This window comes from Electrophorus electricus, chromosome 2 (genome assembly GCF_013358815.1).
Source record: "Electrophorus electricus isolate fEleEle1 chromosome 2, fEleEle1.pri, whole genome shotgun sequence".
NCBI classification, from domain to species: domain Eukaryota; kingdom Metazoa; phylum Chordata; class Actinopteri; order Gymnotiformes; family Gymnotidae; genus Electrophorus; species Electrophorus electricus.
In genome coordinates this window covers 17,532,175-17,548,756 of record NC_049536.1, presented here as the reverse complement: position 1 = coordinate 17,548,756, position 16,582 = coordinate 17,532,175, and the positions used below count along the sequence as shown (strand labels likewise).

The 16,582-nt window shown below is 38.4% G+C and overlaps 1 protein-coding gene across 5 annotated transcripts in view; it reads left to right on the top strand.

Annotated features, from left to right (window-relative positions):
• The window catches only part of osbpl8 (oxysterol binding protein-like 8), a 59,453-nt gene extending 55,730 nt beyond the window's left edge, over positions 1-3,723 (top strand). For 4 of the 5 annotated variants that reach the window (XM_035520704.1, XM_035520719.1, XM_035520715.1 and 1 more), the window contains 5 exons: positions 1,352-1,537; positions 1,805-1,961; positions 2,669-2,774; positions 2,942-3,047; positions 3,162-3,723. In XM_035520704.1, the coding sequence (XP_035376597.1) occupies positions 1,352-1,537; positions 1,805-1,961; positions 2,669-2,774; positions 2,942-3,047; positions 3,162-3,294 (688 nt within the window). In that variant the 3' untranslated portion in view covers positions 3,295-3,723. The remainder of the gene's footprint in view (positions 1-1,351; positions 1,538-1,804; positions 1,962-2,668; positions 2,775-2,941; positions 3,048-3,161) is intronic. The other variant, XM_035520705.1, reaches the window with a different exon arrangement.
• The last annotated feature ends 12,859 nt before the right edge of the window (positions 3,724-16,582 follow it).

Sequence of the window (16,582 nt, the reverse complement as noted above, 5' to 3'; positions counted from 1 at the left end):
TACATTATTCAATATATGTAAATTGATTTTCATTACCTATACCAGTCAGAGCTTGGTACCATTACATTCCTAGAGAATACATCACTTTTTTTTAACTGAATTCATCTTTCATAAAGTTTTTTGTACCATCCTGTACATGGTGGAGAGATGCCTTACACAGAATCCTTTGCAGAAGCCTACAGAGGCCTCTGCTCTGTACACAAGGAAACATACATAAGCATACACAATCTCCTATCCTTTATGTATTTTGTTAATATTTCTCATTTATTTAAATTAGACTATTTAAACACATTTTATTACATCAATAGGCTTACTTGGTTTTTTGTATCCTTAAATGTTGCTATTAACATAACGTTTTACATTTCCTAAGCTCAAGACTTGTCTAACCAAGTCTTTAGCTGGTTAACTTTTGTGATAGACTTTATTGGACTGTTTGTAGCATTAAATTTACCTATCTCATGACTTTTGGTATTTTGATAGCTAATTGAAGACTACAACCAAAACACTTTTAATTTTATGTTTAATGTTGTGTGTGGACCTTTTTCAAAGTGAGAGCTTCAAAGTTCAAACCAAACTTTCATTTCTTGCATTGCTTTTTTCGATAAGTTTTGTTGTGCTTGTACAATTATGAGTGTCTTGAAAGGATATTTAGGATATTTGTTTGCCCTTTGTTACACATCTACATTTTCCAAAGTTCATTATAATAAAACTGTTTGAATTAGAATTGGTTTATATTTTCAGGTTTATATTTTAAGAAAAGGACAAAAAAAAATCAAAATCATAATTGAGAATTGTTCTTTGTAATTATTTGCAATATCGCAAGCCCTATTTGAAGGTAATAACACTATGCAATAAGTAGTACTGTTTCCTTGTAAATTAATCCTTTTTTTTTCTTAAACCCCTTTATGCAGAGGCCAAAGATTACTACTTTTAAACCCTCTTCTTTGTGGGTAACTTGATCTCTTACTGCTGTCACCACACTTTCCATATGAAAAGTACATAATCAGACATAGTCAAAGGTTTTGTCACAAATTGTCATTGTGTGAAATCACATGAATAAGTAAGAATATCTTGCTTGTGATCTGAATTATAATCTGAATATATTGTACTTGTTCAGACTACTATCATGGATCCTGTCACAATGAAGCAGTTTTATGCTTCTCTTGTACATTGATATATAACATGGTAACAAACAGAAATACCATGATAAACACAGATATTTCAGTATTTTTAACAGGAATATGTAGGTTCTAATGATGTTAATGTGTTTCCATTTGAAATATTAGATGAGCTATTTGAAGGGTTAATTGTCTACACTCTCATCTCATCACCAGCATCTCTCTCTGTCCAGGTTGTGGCAGCATGTGACAAGAGCTATAAACAATAAGGATCAGACTGAGGCGACTAATGAGAAATTCATTCTAGAGGAGGCACAGAGAAAGTCTGCACGTGAGAGAAAGATGAAATGTGAAGAGTGGAAACCGGTGCTGTTTGAGCAGGATACTGCCACAGGAGAGTGGCACTACCGATATGCAGAGTGAGTTGTAGCCTCTAGTGGTTAAACCTGGCAGTGCAGTACAATAGGCTAAAGAGAAGTTATTATCTTAAATTAGAGGGTGATTATTCTGTAGTGTAAAGCCACTGCTGTTTGATGTTAGACTAATAAGACAAGTTTGCTCTGCAGTGCATGCTTCTTTGTAACTTCTTTGTAAAGTCTATGCTATACTGACCTCAACTGAAACAATGAAAGTGACAAAATGCCAAGAATAATCTCTCTCTCTCTTTTAAATATATAAAATTTCAGTACACGTCCATGGGATCCACTGAATGATCTGATCCAGTTTGAGAAAGATGGCTGTATTCAGACTAAAGTGCGCCACAGAACGCCTATGGTACGTTCAGCCAGTGTAGTTAGTCTCAGTGCCCAGCAGGGTTCCCGGAGGGACAATTACCTGAGCCAGGTATGTCCTCTTGATCCACCCCCTTTCCTTCAGCCCCACCCACCAATGCAGTTCTATCTGCTTCCATCTCACTGTCATGTGCTCAGCCCGTTTACCAAAGCAATAAATCACCATTAACCAAAAAGACCAATCCTGGCTACTCTGTCTGTGTGACTTAGTGTGTTGTTTCTTTTTCTTGTTATGTTATATGTTGGCTTTGTTTCTTTGCACTAAAGGCACAAAGTATTTTGTTGTGCCATTTAAATGAGATCTGTATTTTGTGTGTGTGCATGCGAGACTATCTGTCTCTAAGTGATGTCTCAGTGTGGCCTCCTTGCATGTCTCACTGGTCTGCTGTAAGAGCAGTTTCTTACTGAAACTGTATTTCAGTCTATTGCAGAATCTGAGGATTATTGAAATTTAACTTGAAATTTTACAGTGACTGTGTAGAAATTTAATAATGACTGCGGTTGAGTAGATGAACACAGAATATTGCATGCGCACGTTTGCGTGTGCATGCAAGGTTGTCTTTCTGTAAGTGATGTCTAAATGTTGTCTGCTTGCATGTCTCACTGTGCTCTTATTAACAGTGTTACTGACAGAATTGCAGAATCTGAGGAGTGTATAAATTTAACTTTGCAATGACTGTGCAATTGAGTAGATGAACATAGAATATTGTGTGTGTGTGTGTGTGTGTGTGTGTGTGTGTGTGTGTGTGTTTTGTCTAGGTTGCGGGATCAAAACGTAAGCACAAGCAGAGTGACCAGGCCAAAAGTCCAGAGAGTGGAGGCTCTTCTCCTGAACCGGACCAGCATGACTCATCTGGCAGTGAAAGTCAGAGGAACACACACAAAAACACATATCTATGCACATTCACATTTATGCATGTCCAAAAAAGCACAATTTCATGCAAATGTATGCACAAACACACTCTGTGTAGTCACACACCAGTACTGACATACAAGTTACATTGAAAAGTATGAATATCTTGACTTTTGCAGGGCACAAAAGCAAGCACAACAGTCGCTTAAGAAAAAAAGCCACAGACCTTTCAGAACTGCACTGTACTGTGGAGTCTATCAGACAAACCCAAGAAGACATTAACAGGTATGAAACTATAGCTGCACATTCATGCCATTGCTGCAGTACTGCCTGCCCTTTCACTGTCAAATCACTAACTAGTTATTTATTTGTTCTCTGGTTTTCCATGACAACATTCAGGAGTATCTGTGCTTTGAGGAGTCGAGTGGCAGGTGAATCATTGAGTGAGACCACCTTCCTCACACAACGAGACTACATCATCATCCTCTTTCTTGTCTGCATACAGGTCTTCCTCAGCCTGCTCTTCAAATAGTAGTGCAGTCAGCTGCTGTACAGAACTGAGAGGAGAGAGGATTAATAATTAAACTCATGAGGAACTAATCACCCTCATGTCACCAATCCATCTTTCTATCCCCTTTTCTCTATCACTCCATTCCTCTCCTCAACCTCAGTCCTCAGCTCTCACCTTGTCCAATTTGACTGATTATTTTACAGATTCTTTTTTCTTCAGACTGCCATTGTCGTAGCAATGAAAGGTTTCTGCATTTCAATGAGAGGTGCTGGCATGGCTGTTTAATTCACATGTGAACTTCATTATGGAGTGTGAATGGACTGTTGTCACTACAGAAGATGAGAAATCTGCCACAGTTTGCAACATCTCAACTTTGACATTGTGTGTGTGTCTGTGTGTCTGTGTGTGTGTGTCTGTGTGTGTGTGTCTGTGTGTGTCTGTCTGTGTGTGTGTGTGTGTGTGTGTGTGTGTGTGTGTGTGTGTGTGTGTGTGTGTGTGTGTCTGTGTGTGAGGGAATTCTCTCCTGAAGAGCCTGTTGATGGGTTTTAAGTTACAGAAGAAAAAAAGTATTCATATCTTCATTATATCTTACAGTAACTATAATAATTATTTAAATTGATCTTTGAAGAGCATTTGCAGTATGGACCTTTACTATTTCAACATTATTGCTGGGAATATCAGGACAAGTAGGGAGATTTTAGAGCTCAGTTAAGAGTTATAATTTGTTTTAAGGTTAGGGACAACCCAGCTGTTAGACATTAGTAAAGGTTGTAGCAGAACTTCCCGTGACTTATGCTGTTGTATCTACTTGCTTCCCTAGAAGACCTTCTTACTTCTGTTTTGATGTTTGTGTCAAAGCCAAATAGCCAATATAGTCCACAGGACTAGAATAGTAGTAATGACTAAGTTACTAGCAGTTAGTGTTCTTTTTTTTAAATGATTTTTTTAAGATATCCTTTGGATTCTGTCCAAGGGGTGAGTGGGGGTGGGTGTGTCTGTGCGTGTACGTGCGAGCATTTGATCTTACCTAGCACCTGCTAGACATTTGAATGTGGTCACGTAAAATAATAACACCTGATTAATGTGCCTTTCAGGTTTCATAAGGTTTTAATGTTCATGTTAATTTTAATTATTTAATTTTTTGTTTGCTTATTCTGTGTGGATGTGCCATATTCAATATGTTGCCAATATGTCTTTTATCCCTCACATTGATGTACTGTCTCTGTCTCATCCTGTACTTTATTTTCCATCATTTGCACTCTTCAAAACCAGGGATCAACAGATTTTTTGGGGGGGTTTTGTTTTGTTTTTCACACTCAGTCCTTCTAGACATGGTCAAAGTTTAGTTTGTCAAGTAATTTTGCCTGTCTATTTCATTACAGAACAGTTTTGGTAGTGTTGGAAAGATGAGAGAGAGTGTGATGATTTTTATTTGGCACTGTGTTCTTCACTATCTGTCTCTCTATTTACCACCCATGTTTATTTGTATAACAGATATACCTTTCTGAAAGATTATCAAATGTAACATATCACCAAATCAATAAAAAATGACAGTCACCATCCCAGCCTCCTCCTCCTGATGGTGTAAGCATGTGTGTGCACGTGTGCTTAATTGTACTGAATCCGGATGCGAAATGTCCACACAATATTTTTTATATATAAAATGCAATTTTCACCTAAATCTTAAAGATCCCAAATATTTTTTGTTTAGGCTTAGGCATAACAATAATGCAGTAATGCATATTTCAATGTAAAATCTCAGACAGACCAGAGAGTTTGTCAAAGTTTTACACATGTCCAAGTCTAAGCCTCCAGAGCAACCCAAGGGTGACAGCAGCAAGGAAAAACTCCCTAAACCATGAAGAACCCTTGAGAGGGGGGAATCAGCAGCATTCTCTGCTAGCCAAGGAGTTTGTGTCAAGATGTGTGGGATGCAAGTTGATTGGTTTCTGCAAATTTTACCGCCATCACTCATAACATGTACTGGTGTGGTATTTTAGTTGTATAGTTTTTAAGTATACACCTCACTGGGGCAGTAATAGCTCAGTGGTTAAGGTACTTGACTTATAATTGGAAGGTTGTTGGTTCAAGGCTCATCACTGCCAAATTGCTCCTGTTGGACCACTGAACAAAACCCTTAACCCCCCATTGCTCAAGTTGTACTCAGTCATAATTGTAAGTTGCTTTGGATGTAAGTGTGGTAGAGTGAATTCTGTTTTGTCTAGAAGTACAAACCTTCAGTCCTGGTTTTATTACTTTATGATGATGAGGACTGAAGGTTTGTACTTCTGTATGGGTGAGATGCCAGTACCAGCAGGTTCAGATGCTGTTTGATGGAGTTTTACATGGGGATATACAGCAATCTATAGACACAAATCCAAATAAGTTTCGTTGTGGCATCGTTTCCACAAGCTTTTGCAATGTCACAACATTTATTTCTGTCTAGAGTTGCATTAATTTTTACCCAAGATCTTGTATTGATGATGGGAGATTTGAACCATGGCACAAAGTCTTCTCCAGCACATCCCAAAGATTCTCAATGGGGTTCAGGTCTGGACTCTGTGGTGGCCAATCCATTTGTGAAAATGATGTCTCATGCTCCCTGAGCTACTCTTTCACAATTTGAACCCGATGAATCCTGGCATTGTCACCTTGGAATATGCCCATGCCATCAGGGAAGAAAAAATGCATTGATGGAATATATTCAGGTAGTCAACTGACCTCATTCTTTGGGCACATAACGTTGCTCAACCTAGACCTGACCAACTGCAGCAACCCCAGATCATAGCACTGCCCCCACAGGCTTGTATGGTAGGCACTAGGCATGATGGCATCTCTCTGGAACAGGGTAAATCTGGACTTATCAGACCACATGACCTTCTTCCATTGCTCCAGAGTCCAATTGTTATGCTCCCTAGCAAATTGAAGCAGTTTTTGCCGGTTAGCCTCACTGACGTGGTTTTCTTAAGGCTACACAGCTGTTTAGACCCAGTCCCTTGAGTTCCCTTCGCATTGTGTGTGTGTGGAAATGCTGTTACTTTCAGTATTAAACATATCCCTAAGTTCTACTGTTGTTTTTCTACAATTTGTTTTCACCACACGTTTAAGTGATCGCCAATCACGATCATTCAAGATTTTTTCTGACCACATTCCTTCCTCGAAGATGATGCTTCCCCGCTGTCCTTCCACTTTTTAATAATGCGTTGGACAGTTCTTAACCCAATTTTAGTAGTTTCAGCAAGCTCCTTAGATGTTTTCTCTGCTTGATGCATGCCAGTAATTTGATCCTTCTGAAACAGATTAACATCTTTTCCATGACCACAGGATGTGTCTTTCAACATGGTTGTTTAACAAATGAGAAGCTACTCACTGCATCAGTTAGGGTTAAATAACTTGTTGCCAGCTGAATCATAATCACCCATGCAGTAATTATCCAATGGGAGGCTCTTACCTATTTGCTTAGTTTAATCCAGGCAGTGTATATAAAGATATATATAAAGATGTAATGAGATGTGATTCAGCACAGTTCTCTCTCTGTGGTATGGAGCTGCATTGTAGGTAGGAAGATTTTACACTGGTATCTAATTTCAGTTATTTGACTATTCTTGCCTAGGAGAATGCTAAAGTATACCTTACAGTATTGACATGTTTCCTTTTCTCTTTGCAGGTAAGCTTGAGGGAGCTTTTCCTTACCTGGCCCACTGTAAATTAAATGCGCTCTCCATCACTCTCTGTATAGGGCACAGCTTTGTGTGGATCAGTGTGGTTTGTTTTTCTGGAATTCTAAAAAGGTAAGTGCACTCCTTTTTTCTCCGATCATTTTCTGTTTTACATTTACATTCGTAATTCATGTAAAATGGTAATATTTCATGTCAGTTGGTGAAGCTCAGTGATATACTGTATCTTATGGACTGAATACATGAAAATAGACAATGCTTTAAAATAAGAAACACATGAAATTAAGTGATTTTGTGAATGGGTAGATGTAAAATTTAACCCCGATTTGAGTGAACATTTCAATTGTACCAATAGAAATGGTCCAAAATTACTTTATAGTAATGTTACAATATTGTACATTAAAACTTAAGTAAAACATGACATTTCCTTTTTTTTTTAAAATATAAATAACTATATTGGAAATTATACAGATTTGGTTTGAAACTGATCCAGATCTGAATTAAGCATTATGGATCTGGTCCACATTTAGGCCATATTGGTAAAGAAATCTGTGATCTCTGGTTGGTGTTTGGTCCAGATCCAAAAACCTGATCCCTGCTGGTATTGGCCCATTATGCTGCCGGGACAGATCCATTTTATGGATCCAGACCAGAAGTTACGGAGGATCTAGGCCAGGTCGTTTTTTTGCTATCTAGGTAAACTATTCTCACATGTCTTATTACTAGTTGTAACGTTTCCAACAAGAACAAGGCGAGAGGCAGAATCCAGGAGGCGGTTTATCAAGTGAGGGTAACTATAAAACACGGAGGGCAAATAAACAGGGGCAAGGAGAAAATAAGGAGCTAAAACACGTACTAGACAAACGGAAAAGCAAGGAAGACGACAACGTATCACTTAAGCACGATGGAACAAATGTAACTTACCAAATTAACTGACAATCTAAGGAACAAAACACACAGGGCTTAAATAACCAGGAACAATTAGGCACTAAACAGATATAGGTGAACATGGGATGTTCAGTGAAAACTCAAACAGGAGAGGAATAGAGGAACAGATGGGGGAAGGGAAAACGAAAGCAAGGTACGGAACAAGGAAGTAAAGGAAAACAGACATGACAGGGAAACTAAAGAAACAGTGACGCTAGGAGGGTGGCCATTCGTGACATTAGTCTGTCTATTTAAACATTTATGAAACTCTAATTCTTTATGAAGTATTGACATGATTGCTGCATGAATACTGAAACTTGTCTGTCTCTCTGACTACCATCTGTTTTATTTTATTTTATTTATTTATTTATTTATTTATTTTGCATCCTGGTTACCGATTCTGCCTATTCCCCGATTGGTCAGTTTGCTCTATGGGCTTGGTCTCCTGTTTACATTTGTGCCAAATCCATATGTTTTGTTTACAATCCATCTGACCATTGCATGTTGTTTGACTTCAGCTCTGGATTACTCCGTTATTATTACAACCTATCCTGCTGATCTTCTCTGCAAGTGTCTGGCTCTAGCCTGTATCGTTATATCTGCAAATTAGCAACCTAACTTGAGTAGTATACCATTAATGAATGACATTTATTCCTTTTTTACCGACAAGTTATTACTTGTACAATCTTTTTCAACCTTCTTATTATACACAGATTTATGTAAAATGACAATATGTGCCCTCCTTATACCGGTAGTCGCTGGCATTGTTTGAATTTCCAACTAATTTTTACACTTTTCTACATGTATTTTAACGTTCTTTCGATGCATTAGACCTCAGTGAGATGTTTAAGCTACAGAACACCGCTTTCTTTTTGATATTCAATCTCCGCGATAAATTTTCCCGTTATGTCGTTTCACAAACTGACTACCTTAATACAAAATGTAGACGCGCACTTAAGACGTAGGTGTAGATAGCGCGACCGAGCTTTTACCAAGTGCAGATGGAGTAACCGGTTTCTTTTGCTATCTCGCAACTTTTAATTTCGGTTTTGTTTTCGCTCATTTTCATTGGATGCTTCAGTTAGAGAGTTGCATTTGCTTCATTTTGGGCACCACCCTGATTAGCAGGGAAAATGTTATTATTTCTTTAATGATTGTTAATTCAGTCTCAGCTCAAAAGTTGGATAACGTGATTATTTCTCATCTACCTTAAATTAGAATCACAATCATTGCAGCTAAGGGATGTTTATGCATTTTTCTTTTCTCTGACTACCCAGTAAAGAAATTTGAGGAATGTTGACAATGATCAGAGATGGCACGTTCAATAACATGGTCCAAACAAGATTTGTAATATCCTGTTCATTTGATTCAGAAGTCTTCTAGTAATCAAAATTAAGTGGATTAAAAATTATGGTAAGCAACATGTACTGAAAATAATCATGATTATGATTATAATGATAAAGACAAGTATTGAAGAGGATAAGAAAAACAAACAAAATATCAAATTATAGAAGCAAGCACAGTTTGAGGATTACTCTAGGAGAACCAGCGTTGTTTTTTTGTTTTTTTTTAAACTTCTTGCCATTAGATGTCATAGTGAACATCACATGGTGAAGTTATTACTTTGTCGCACTTATATCTGTAGGAAAAGAAAGCTGTATGTCAATGGACTTATTGAAGAACAGATGCTCATTGATAACTTGTGCAAATATGTTCATGTGTGAGTATGTTTGTCCTTGTGATGTGTACAGAAAAGCTCAATTATCCTGGTAAATTAGTCTGATGGAATTTAGGGTCATAGTCCCAGAAATATAAATAGGCTGGTAGTAGGTTTCTGCATTCCAACCTCCCTTGGACACATGCCCTGGTCACATGGTCAGACAGAGGTAACCAAGCTCTGAGTTAGTGCTAGGTGTCTTGGTACCAGAGGTCCTGGTCTTTTCTGTGGGCAGGAGGTGAAGACAGCTCAACCTTACCAAAGTTTTATCAGAGGAATAAGGTGTAATCTATCTTCAATACAGAGAATAATATTTTGATTTAATTGTATAAACACAATGCACACAAACTGGGGCTGAACTACAGAAGACTGCTGAGCATGGTGACACCTTCCTCTGTTCAGGCACTGCACGCTGAGCGTGCATAGTTTACTGCCCAGTAAAATAACCTATACTTCCTATTATAATGATGTATTAACCTATGAGTCTGTCTTCTCCGGGAGGTGTTGGACTTGTTTGCCATGTTGTCACAGTTCACAGCAGCTGAGGATTTATCACCATCACCACTTGACCAGTGGATAAGTTATCCTGGTCCTCTATCTCCTCTGAAGATCTAGCAGATGAGGGCTAATGACGTTGGACTAGAAATGATCTGTTAGAATCTGGCTGTGTTGCAAGCATCATGTATCAAAGAGATCACTGGATGCATGTCTATACCAGGAGGAGCCATCTTGAGGGAGTGATGTGTTATGCTGGCCCATCAGCATCAGATTTGGTGTGACTGGATCTGGATTGGCAACATCTGAGATGTGTCCTAGTGGCTTTGAATGAATGTTGCCCTTGTCTGTCTCATGACTGCATGGTACAGGCTCAGTCCAATTCTCTAGTATCATTTGTAGAGCCGTTTTACAGATTTGATCTTATTCCCATGTAACACCATTAGGTGAATGAAATCTGAATGTGATCTGCTGGTTGGAGAGGTGTTGGCTGAGTGAATCCTCTACTGAGGTGAAGGCTTCCTGGAGTTCTACAGCTCCTCCTCTGAAGTTTATGCTCCTATCAGAATTTCAAAGGACTTGCCTCTTCTGGCTGCAGCTACAGGAATGCAGCTGTTTAAAGGTTTGGGCAGAAGGGGCTCAGAAGCCTCTTTAAGGTAGGCTGCAATGAAACATGCCTTCTCTAGCTCCATCTTTCTCCTTCATCTCTAAAGGACGAATTGTTTAGGTAGGAATTCTTTGCTCCTGTGTGCTGTGCAAGCCTCTTCATCTAAATAATGACTCTGCTTTTCCTTATCCCTATTCTATTCTGCTCTTTTATGGAGGGCATTACGAGCATGGTCATCTAACAGCTGGGACTGTTTCTCCTTTATGTATTCCTCCAAGAACTGGCATTGCAACTCCTCTAGCTCTAGGCACTCATTTAATTCCACTACCTGCACATCACTTAGCTCATCAGTTATAAAGCATCCAGCAGTGGGGTTTGCACTGACCTGTGACATTGCTCTACTAAATTAGGATCCAGTACCACATTTAGCTGATGGGGAGCTTCTAAGTGGAGGATGTGGTGGGATTTGGATGGTACCAAATGTCATAATTGTCAAGATAGGCTGGATTTGTGGTTGCACTGAAGGTACAACAGTACCTTTTATTTTGAGTAGTCATGGTCTCAGCAGTTACCACTGATCCAGCCTGGAGGACCATGAAGAGTGAATACTTTGGGGGCATAGGAAGTTGGAGGCTCCAGGGTATCATTGGGTGCAAGGCATGTAGGTATAGGGTGGTGGTAGGTCGGTGTTTAAGGTACTTGACTAGTAATGAGGAGGTTGCCAGTTCTAGCATGCAACAAGATTTCTCTTATTGTGTGGATTATGAATTCTCAACACCCCTAGTGACTATAACAGACTCCCTCATCTGGACTTATTAACCATGTATGGCCCAACAAAGAATTGTGATATACTTAACAGTCTCAGTACACTCAACGTACACTCAATTCTGAGTGAAATCTAACTAGCCATCATCACTTAACTGTTATGAAATCCACTCTCTCTAGATTTATGTTAACTTTTTTATGTCTTGTTATAATCCTATTATTCTAGTGTTTGCATGCTAACCTTCATATGTGTATTACTTAGCCATGCTATAAATAATTCAGTCCAAATTAATATCTCCTCCCCTCATTAGTCTCGATAGTAATAGGAATAGGAATCTCTCCCCCCTCTGACAATTCTTAGTTAGCTAGCCCCTGTAGCCTTAGCTAGGTTGGCACCATAGATAAAGTTATCTGGCTTATGCGAAAGTTCTATCCCTCTTATTTCAATTCTTTCCTTTTGTTGTTTTTGTTTATTATTATTATTTGATTTACTTCCTTTGTTTTCTCATTCTTTTCTTTTCTCTCTCTGTTGTCATTTGCTAGACATTCTGTAAGCCTGAGCCAAGTCTGCTGTAGTAGCCTATAACACCTGTCTTACAACGTCAGCAATTTGTTTAGTCATTAATCAATAAACTTCACATTTATTCATCAAGTTGGTCATCATGGCAAATATTTTTGAAGTAATGGTATTCGGTCACTGCACAAAATATGAACTAATTTAGAAATTAGACTGATAAAATGTTAACAAACCTTTGGTAATTTACAAGTAATAGTTTCCCTATATTTAGGCTGATGCCCCTTCCAGTAATTCAAAAAATTATATATTTTTGCAATTTACACAATACAGATGTAAGAGCTACAGACCTAAAACCATTTAAAGGCTATGGCATTTTGCTTCTTAGGAACAGGTTTAATAATGGATTATCTCCAAGCCTGAGAAACACCGATGGAATTTAAAAGCTGCTGATTTTTAAAACACTTCCTAGATGTGCTGCACACTCCCTAAGCATCTGTCTTTAAATCCATCTGGGCCACTTACTTTATATGGGTATACTCTGGACAGGATCAAAATCTCCTTCCTTTCTTCCACTTTAATTGTTGGGCAAGCAGCACGGGTGGTGAAAAATAGTCTTTATCAATGTAGTTATCGAATCTACAATAAAAAGTGTTAAATTCCTGAGCAAATGAGTCAGGGTCAAACATTTAGTTTGTGCTGCTGAAAACTTTTGAAAAACTTCTGAAAACTTCCCATCATTGTGTTAAGTCCTCACCATGCTTCCCTAGGGTTCCCTTTAATAAATTTACTCTCAGTATTATTTTAGTTAGTTACTTCAACCTAAACCCCTTCTACAAATCCATAACTTTATTATATGTCTCCCAGCAATAATTATTTATTTTCTGGTTCAAACATGTTTTTAAATCCTTAGTGACCCCTAGTTTATTATTAGGGTACACCCTGACCTGTCTGGTTGGGATAATAGAATCCACACAATAAGATATGTAACAGGATATTGAATCTGTTATGAGGTTCATAGCCCCCTCACTACTTTCAAAAAATATTTCCTAATCAGTGCTCTCCAAGCAAACCCTGTTTCAGTCATTGTTCCAAACACTTTTAACCTCAATATTGCCAGTTTTTACTTTTTCTCTATAACTGGGCAGTAACAGAATTGTAATGTCTGCCACAAGAGCACTGTCTACTCAGGACTACATTGTCCATAAAACCCTGTTCATTCCCAGTCACTGGATTATTAGTCTAACCTATCTCTCTTTAGCCTTATGTTTCTCTCTCTCTCTCTCTCTCTCTCTCTCTCGCTCTCTCTCTCTCTCTCTCTCTCTCTCTCTCTCTCTCTCTCTCTCTCTCTCTCTCTCTCTCTCTCTCTCTCTCTATATATATATATATATATATATATATATATATATATATATATATATATATATATATATATATTTAACTGTTAAAGAAGATGTGATTGGGAGACCATTGAGGTTCATTAAGAATTAGAGAGCAAGGTCCTAGTTGTCTGTGAGCCTAGGAGAAGCATTTCTGTTTTGTCAGGATTAAGTGAAAAAATGTTTCTCAACATATACAGTGCCTGATATCCTTTATGCATTCCTCAGTAATACTAAGATGATATATGTCCTCTGGTTTGGCTGTGACATATAGCTGAATATCACCAGCGTAGCAGTGGAAACTAGCACAGTGTTTACATTTATCATCACCTAGAGGTATCATATATAAAGAAAAAAACAGAGGCCCTAGAACAGATCCTTGTGGAACACCATAGCTAACCTTGTTGTTTGCTGAAAAGTCTCCATTTATGTTAACAAACTGGTAGCAATCGGCTAGATTTAAATGCAACTTCACAATTTAAACCAGGAATGGGCTATTCCCCTAATCCCAACAATATTTTTGAGTCTATCTAGTAAAATATCGTTATCTATAGTGTCAAATGCTGCACTCAGATCATACAATATAAGCAAAGAAACATACCCCAGTCAAAAGCAGGTCATCAGTTACTTTTATGGCATGTAGCTGATGCTTTTATCCAAAGCAACTTACAATTATGACACAATTTGAGCAACTGATGATTAAGGGGCTTGCTCAGGTTCTCAACATTGACAACAGTGGGGCTTGAACCTGCAGATTAGTAGTTGAATACCTTAAGCACCAAGCCACAACCCCATCTACAGGCTCTTGCATAGCTGTAGAATATAATATAATATCATCAATTGCTACAGATTTGTCTTCTGCAGATACATGATACAAATCTCCTGTTCCACCAGATCTCAAAGGTGCTCTATTAGATTGAGATCTGGTGACTGTGGAAGCCATTTTAGTACAGTCAACTGATAGGAGTGGTACCCAGTGTGGTCTTCTGTTGTTGTAACCTTTCTGCTTCAAGGTTCAATGTGTTGTATGTTCTGATATGCTCTTCTGCATACTTTAGTTGTAATGAGAGGTTAGTTGAATTACTGTTGCTTTTCTATAAGTTTGAACAACTCTGGCCATTCTCCTCTAACCTCTGGTATCAACAAGGCATTTTTGCCCAGAGAACTGCCACTCACTGAATATTTGATCTTTTTGGGACAATCCTCTGTAAACCTTAAAGATGTTGGGCATGATAATCCCAGTAGATCAGCAGTTTCTGAAGTACTCAGATCAGCCTGTCTGGCATCAACAACCATGCCAAATTAAAAGTCATTCAAATCATCTTTCTTCCGTATTACGATGCTCAGTTTGAACTTCAGCAGGTCATCTTGAATGTGTCTACATGTCTAAATGAATTGAGTTGCTGCCATCTAATTGGAATGTAATTGAAGTAGTGAGTGTCAAAGCCACTATCCAGGATAAAACAACCAAAATTCAAGAGTACACCCGGATGATGGCCCCAAGTGACAGTGCTTAGTGAATACCTCAAACAGCAGAAACCAGAAGAGGATGGAAATGAGGAGGAACAAGGACCATCACGGGAGGAAAACCTTCTGCATGGTATGTACCACCGGCAGATAGTGGAAGTGCCTGTTATGGAGAAATCATACCAATGGCTGGGACAGACTGGATTGAAAGACAGCACAGAAGTACTAATTATGGCAGCACGGGAAGAAAAGCTGAACACTAGATCAATAAAGGCTGGAATCTACAACACCATGCAGGACCCCAGATGCAAGCTGTGCAAAGATGCCCCTGAGACAATCTAACAGATAACAGGAAGATAGATGCTAGCAGTTAGGATGCCATAACCAAGTGTCTGGCATAGTGTACAGAAACATCTTTGTTGAGTACAGGCTGGAAGTTACAAGGGCCATAATCAGAACACTAGGTGCTGTAACCCCCAAATTGGGAGGATGTCTCCAACAGATCCTAGGAACAACATCCGACATTTTGGTCCAGAAGAGTGAAGTCCTGGGAACAGCTAAGATACTATGCAGGACTCTCAATCTCCAAGGCCTCTGGTAGAGGACCCGAGATTGAACAAAAAAGACTGCCTGAGAGTGAGTGGGGGATTTTTTGTTTTAATATATATAATCTTGGTGAGGATTGACAAATAACTTCCAAAACATTATGCTACAGGTGTGCTGGCTTCAGCAATCATTAAAGACCTGGAAAAGAGTTCACTGAAGGGATAAGAAGTCACATCAAGGGTCATGAAGCTCTTTTGTCTGGTGCTGAGAGATCTGAAAGTCATTGGAGTTCACCTCATTGTGGGATTCTATACATGATTTGAATGCACTGGGCCTGCTGTACAAATCATTATTCTTAAAGGCTGTTGGCCTATTTGTGTGATTTACTAATGAGACCAATCCTTGTCTTCAGCCATTTAATATTCATCAGTGTGGTGTTATCTCTCGTGTAGCTTTTGTTGAATAATGCAAAGCCAGTCAGCAGTCTTCATTTTTCAAGCTGAATGGTTTTGTGCAATGTGTCTGGTGTGAGTATACACCTCAGCTGCCTGAAGTGCACACATAAGAAAGATGATATTTCTGTTTCACTAAATTAGATAGCAAGTATAAACTTTTTATACCATGAAAGGTAAAAGTATTGTGAGAATCAGTGTCTGTTCATTATTACGTAGTGAAATATTCACATAAATGGATACAGGAAAGGACAAAAGTGAGGCTCAGAAGCTGAAGACTGCAGCCTATGCTGACTTGATCCAGGAGCATTATTGCAAAGGTCTGAAGAAACTGTCAATCATCTTAAAAGTTTTAGATAGCTACATTTAATCTCAAATTAGTGACTGCCAGGATAAGTATAAGCCATTTATTTTTGTCATAATATCATAGTGTCATGTTTATTGTTCTCGAAGGATTAAACCCGAAGCTGAAGCATTTATTGGTCTACAACAAATATTTACTAATTCTGCAGAATGACAGCTTCATAATCATAGGGCCCACAATCACATGGCAGCTATGAGCACTTGGAACAAAAAAAATGTAATTGATTTTTTAATTTAAAATCTGTTAAACTGTTCCTTAAAGCATTTTGTGGCATCATCCCACAAAATAATACATTTCAAAACATTTGTTCCCTTTTCAAAAATTTTGATGTGGCCCCTCCCATTGTCCCTGTGTTGTGCTAGTGACTGTCGGGTTACGTGATGACGCTAGATGTATATG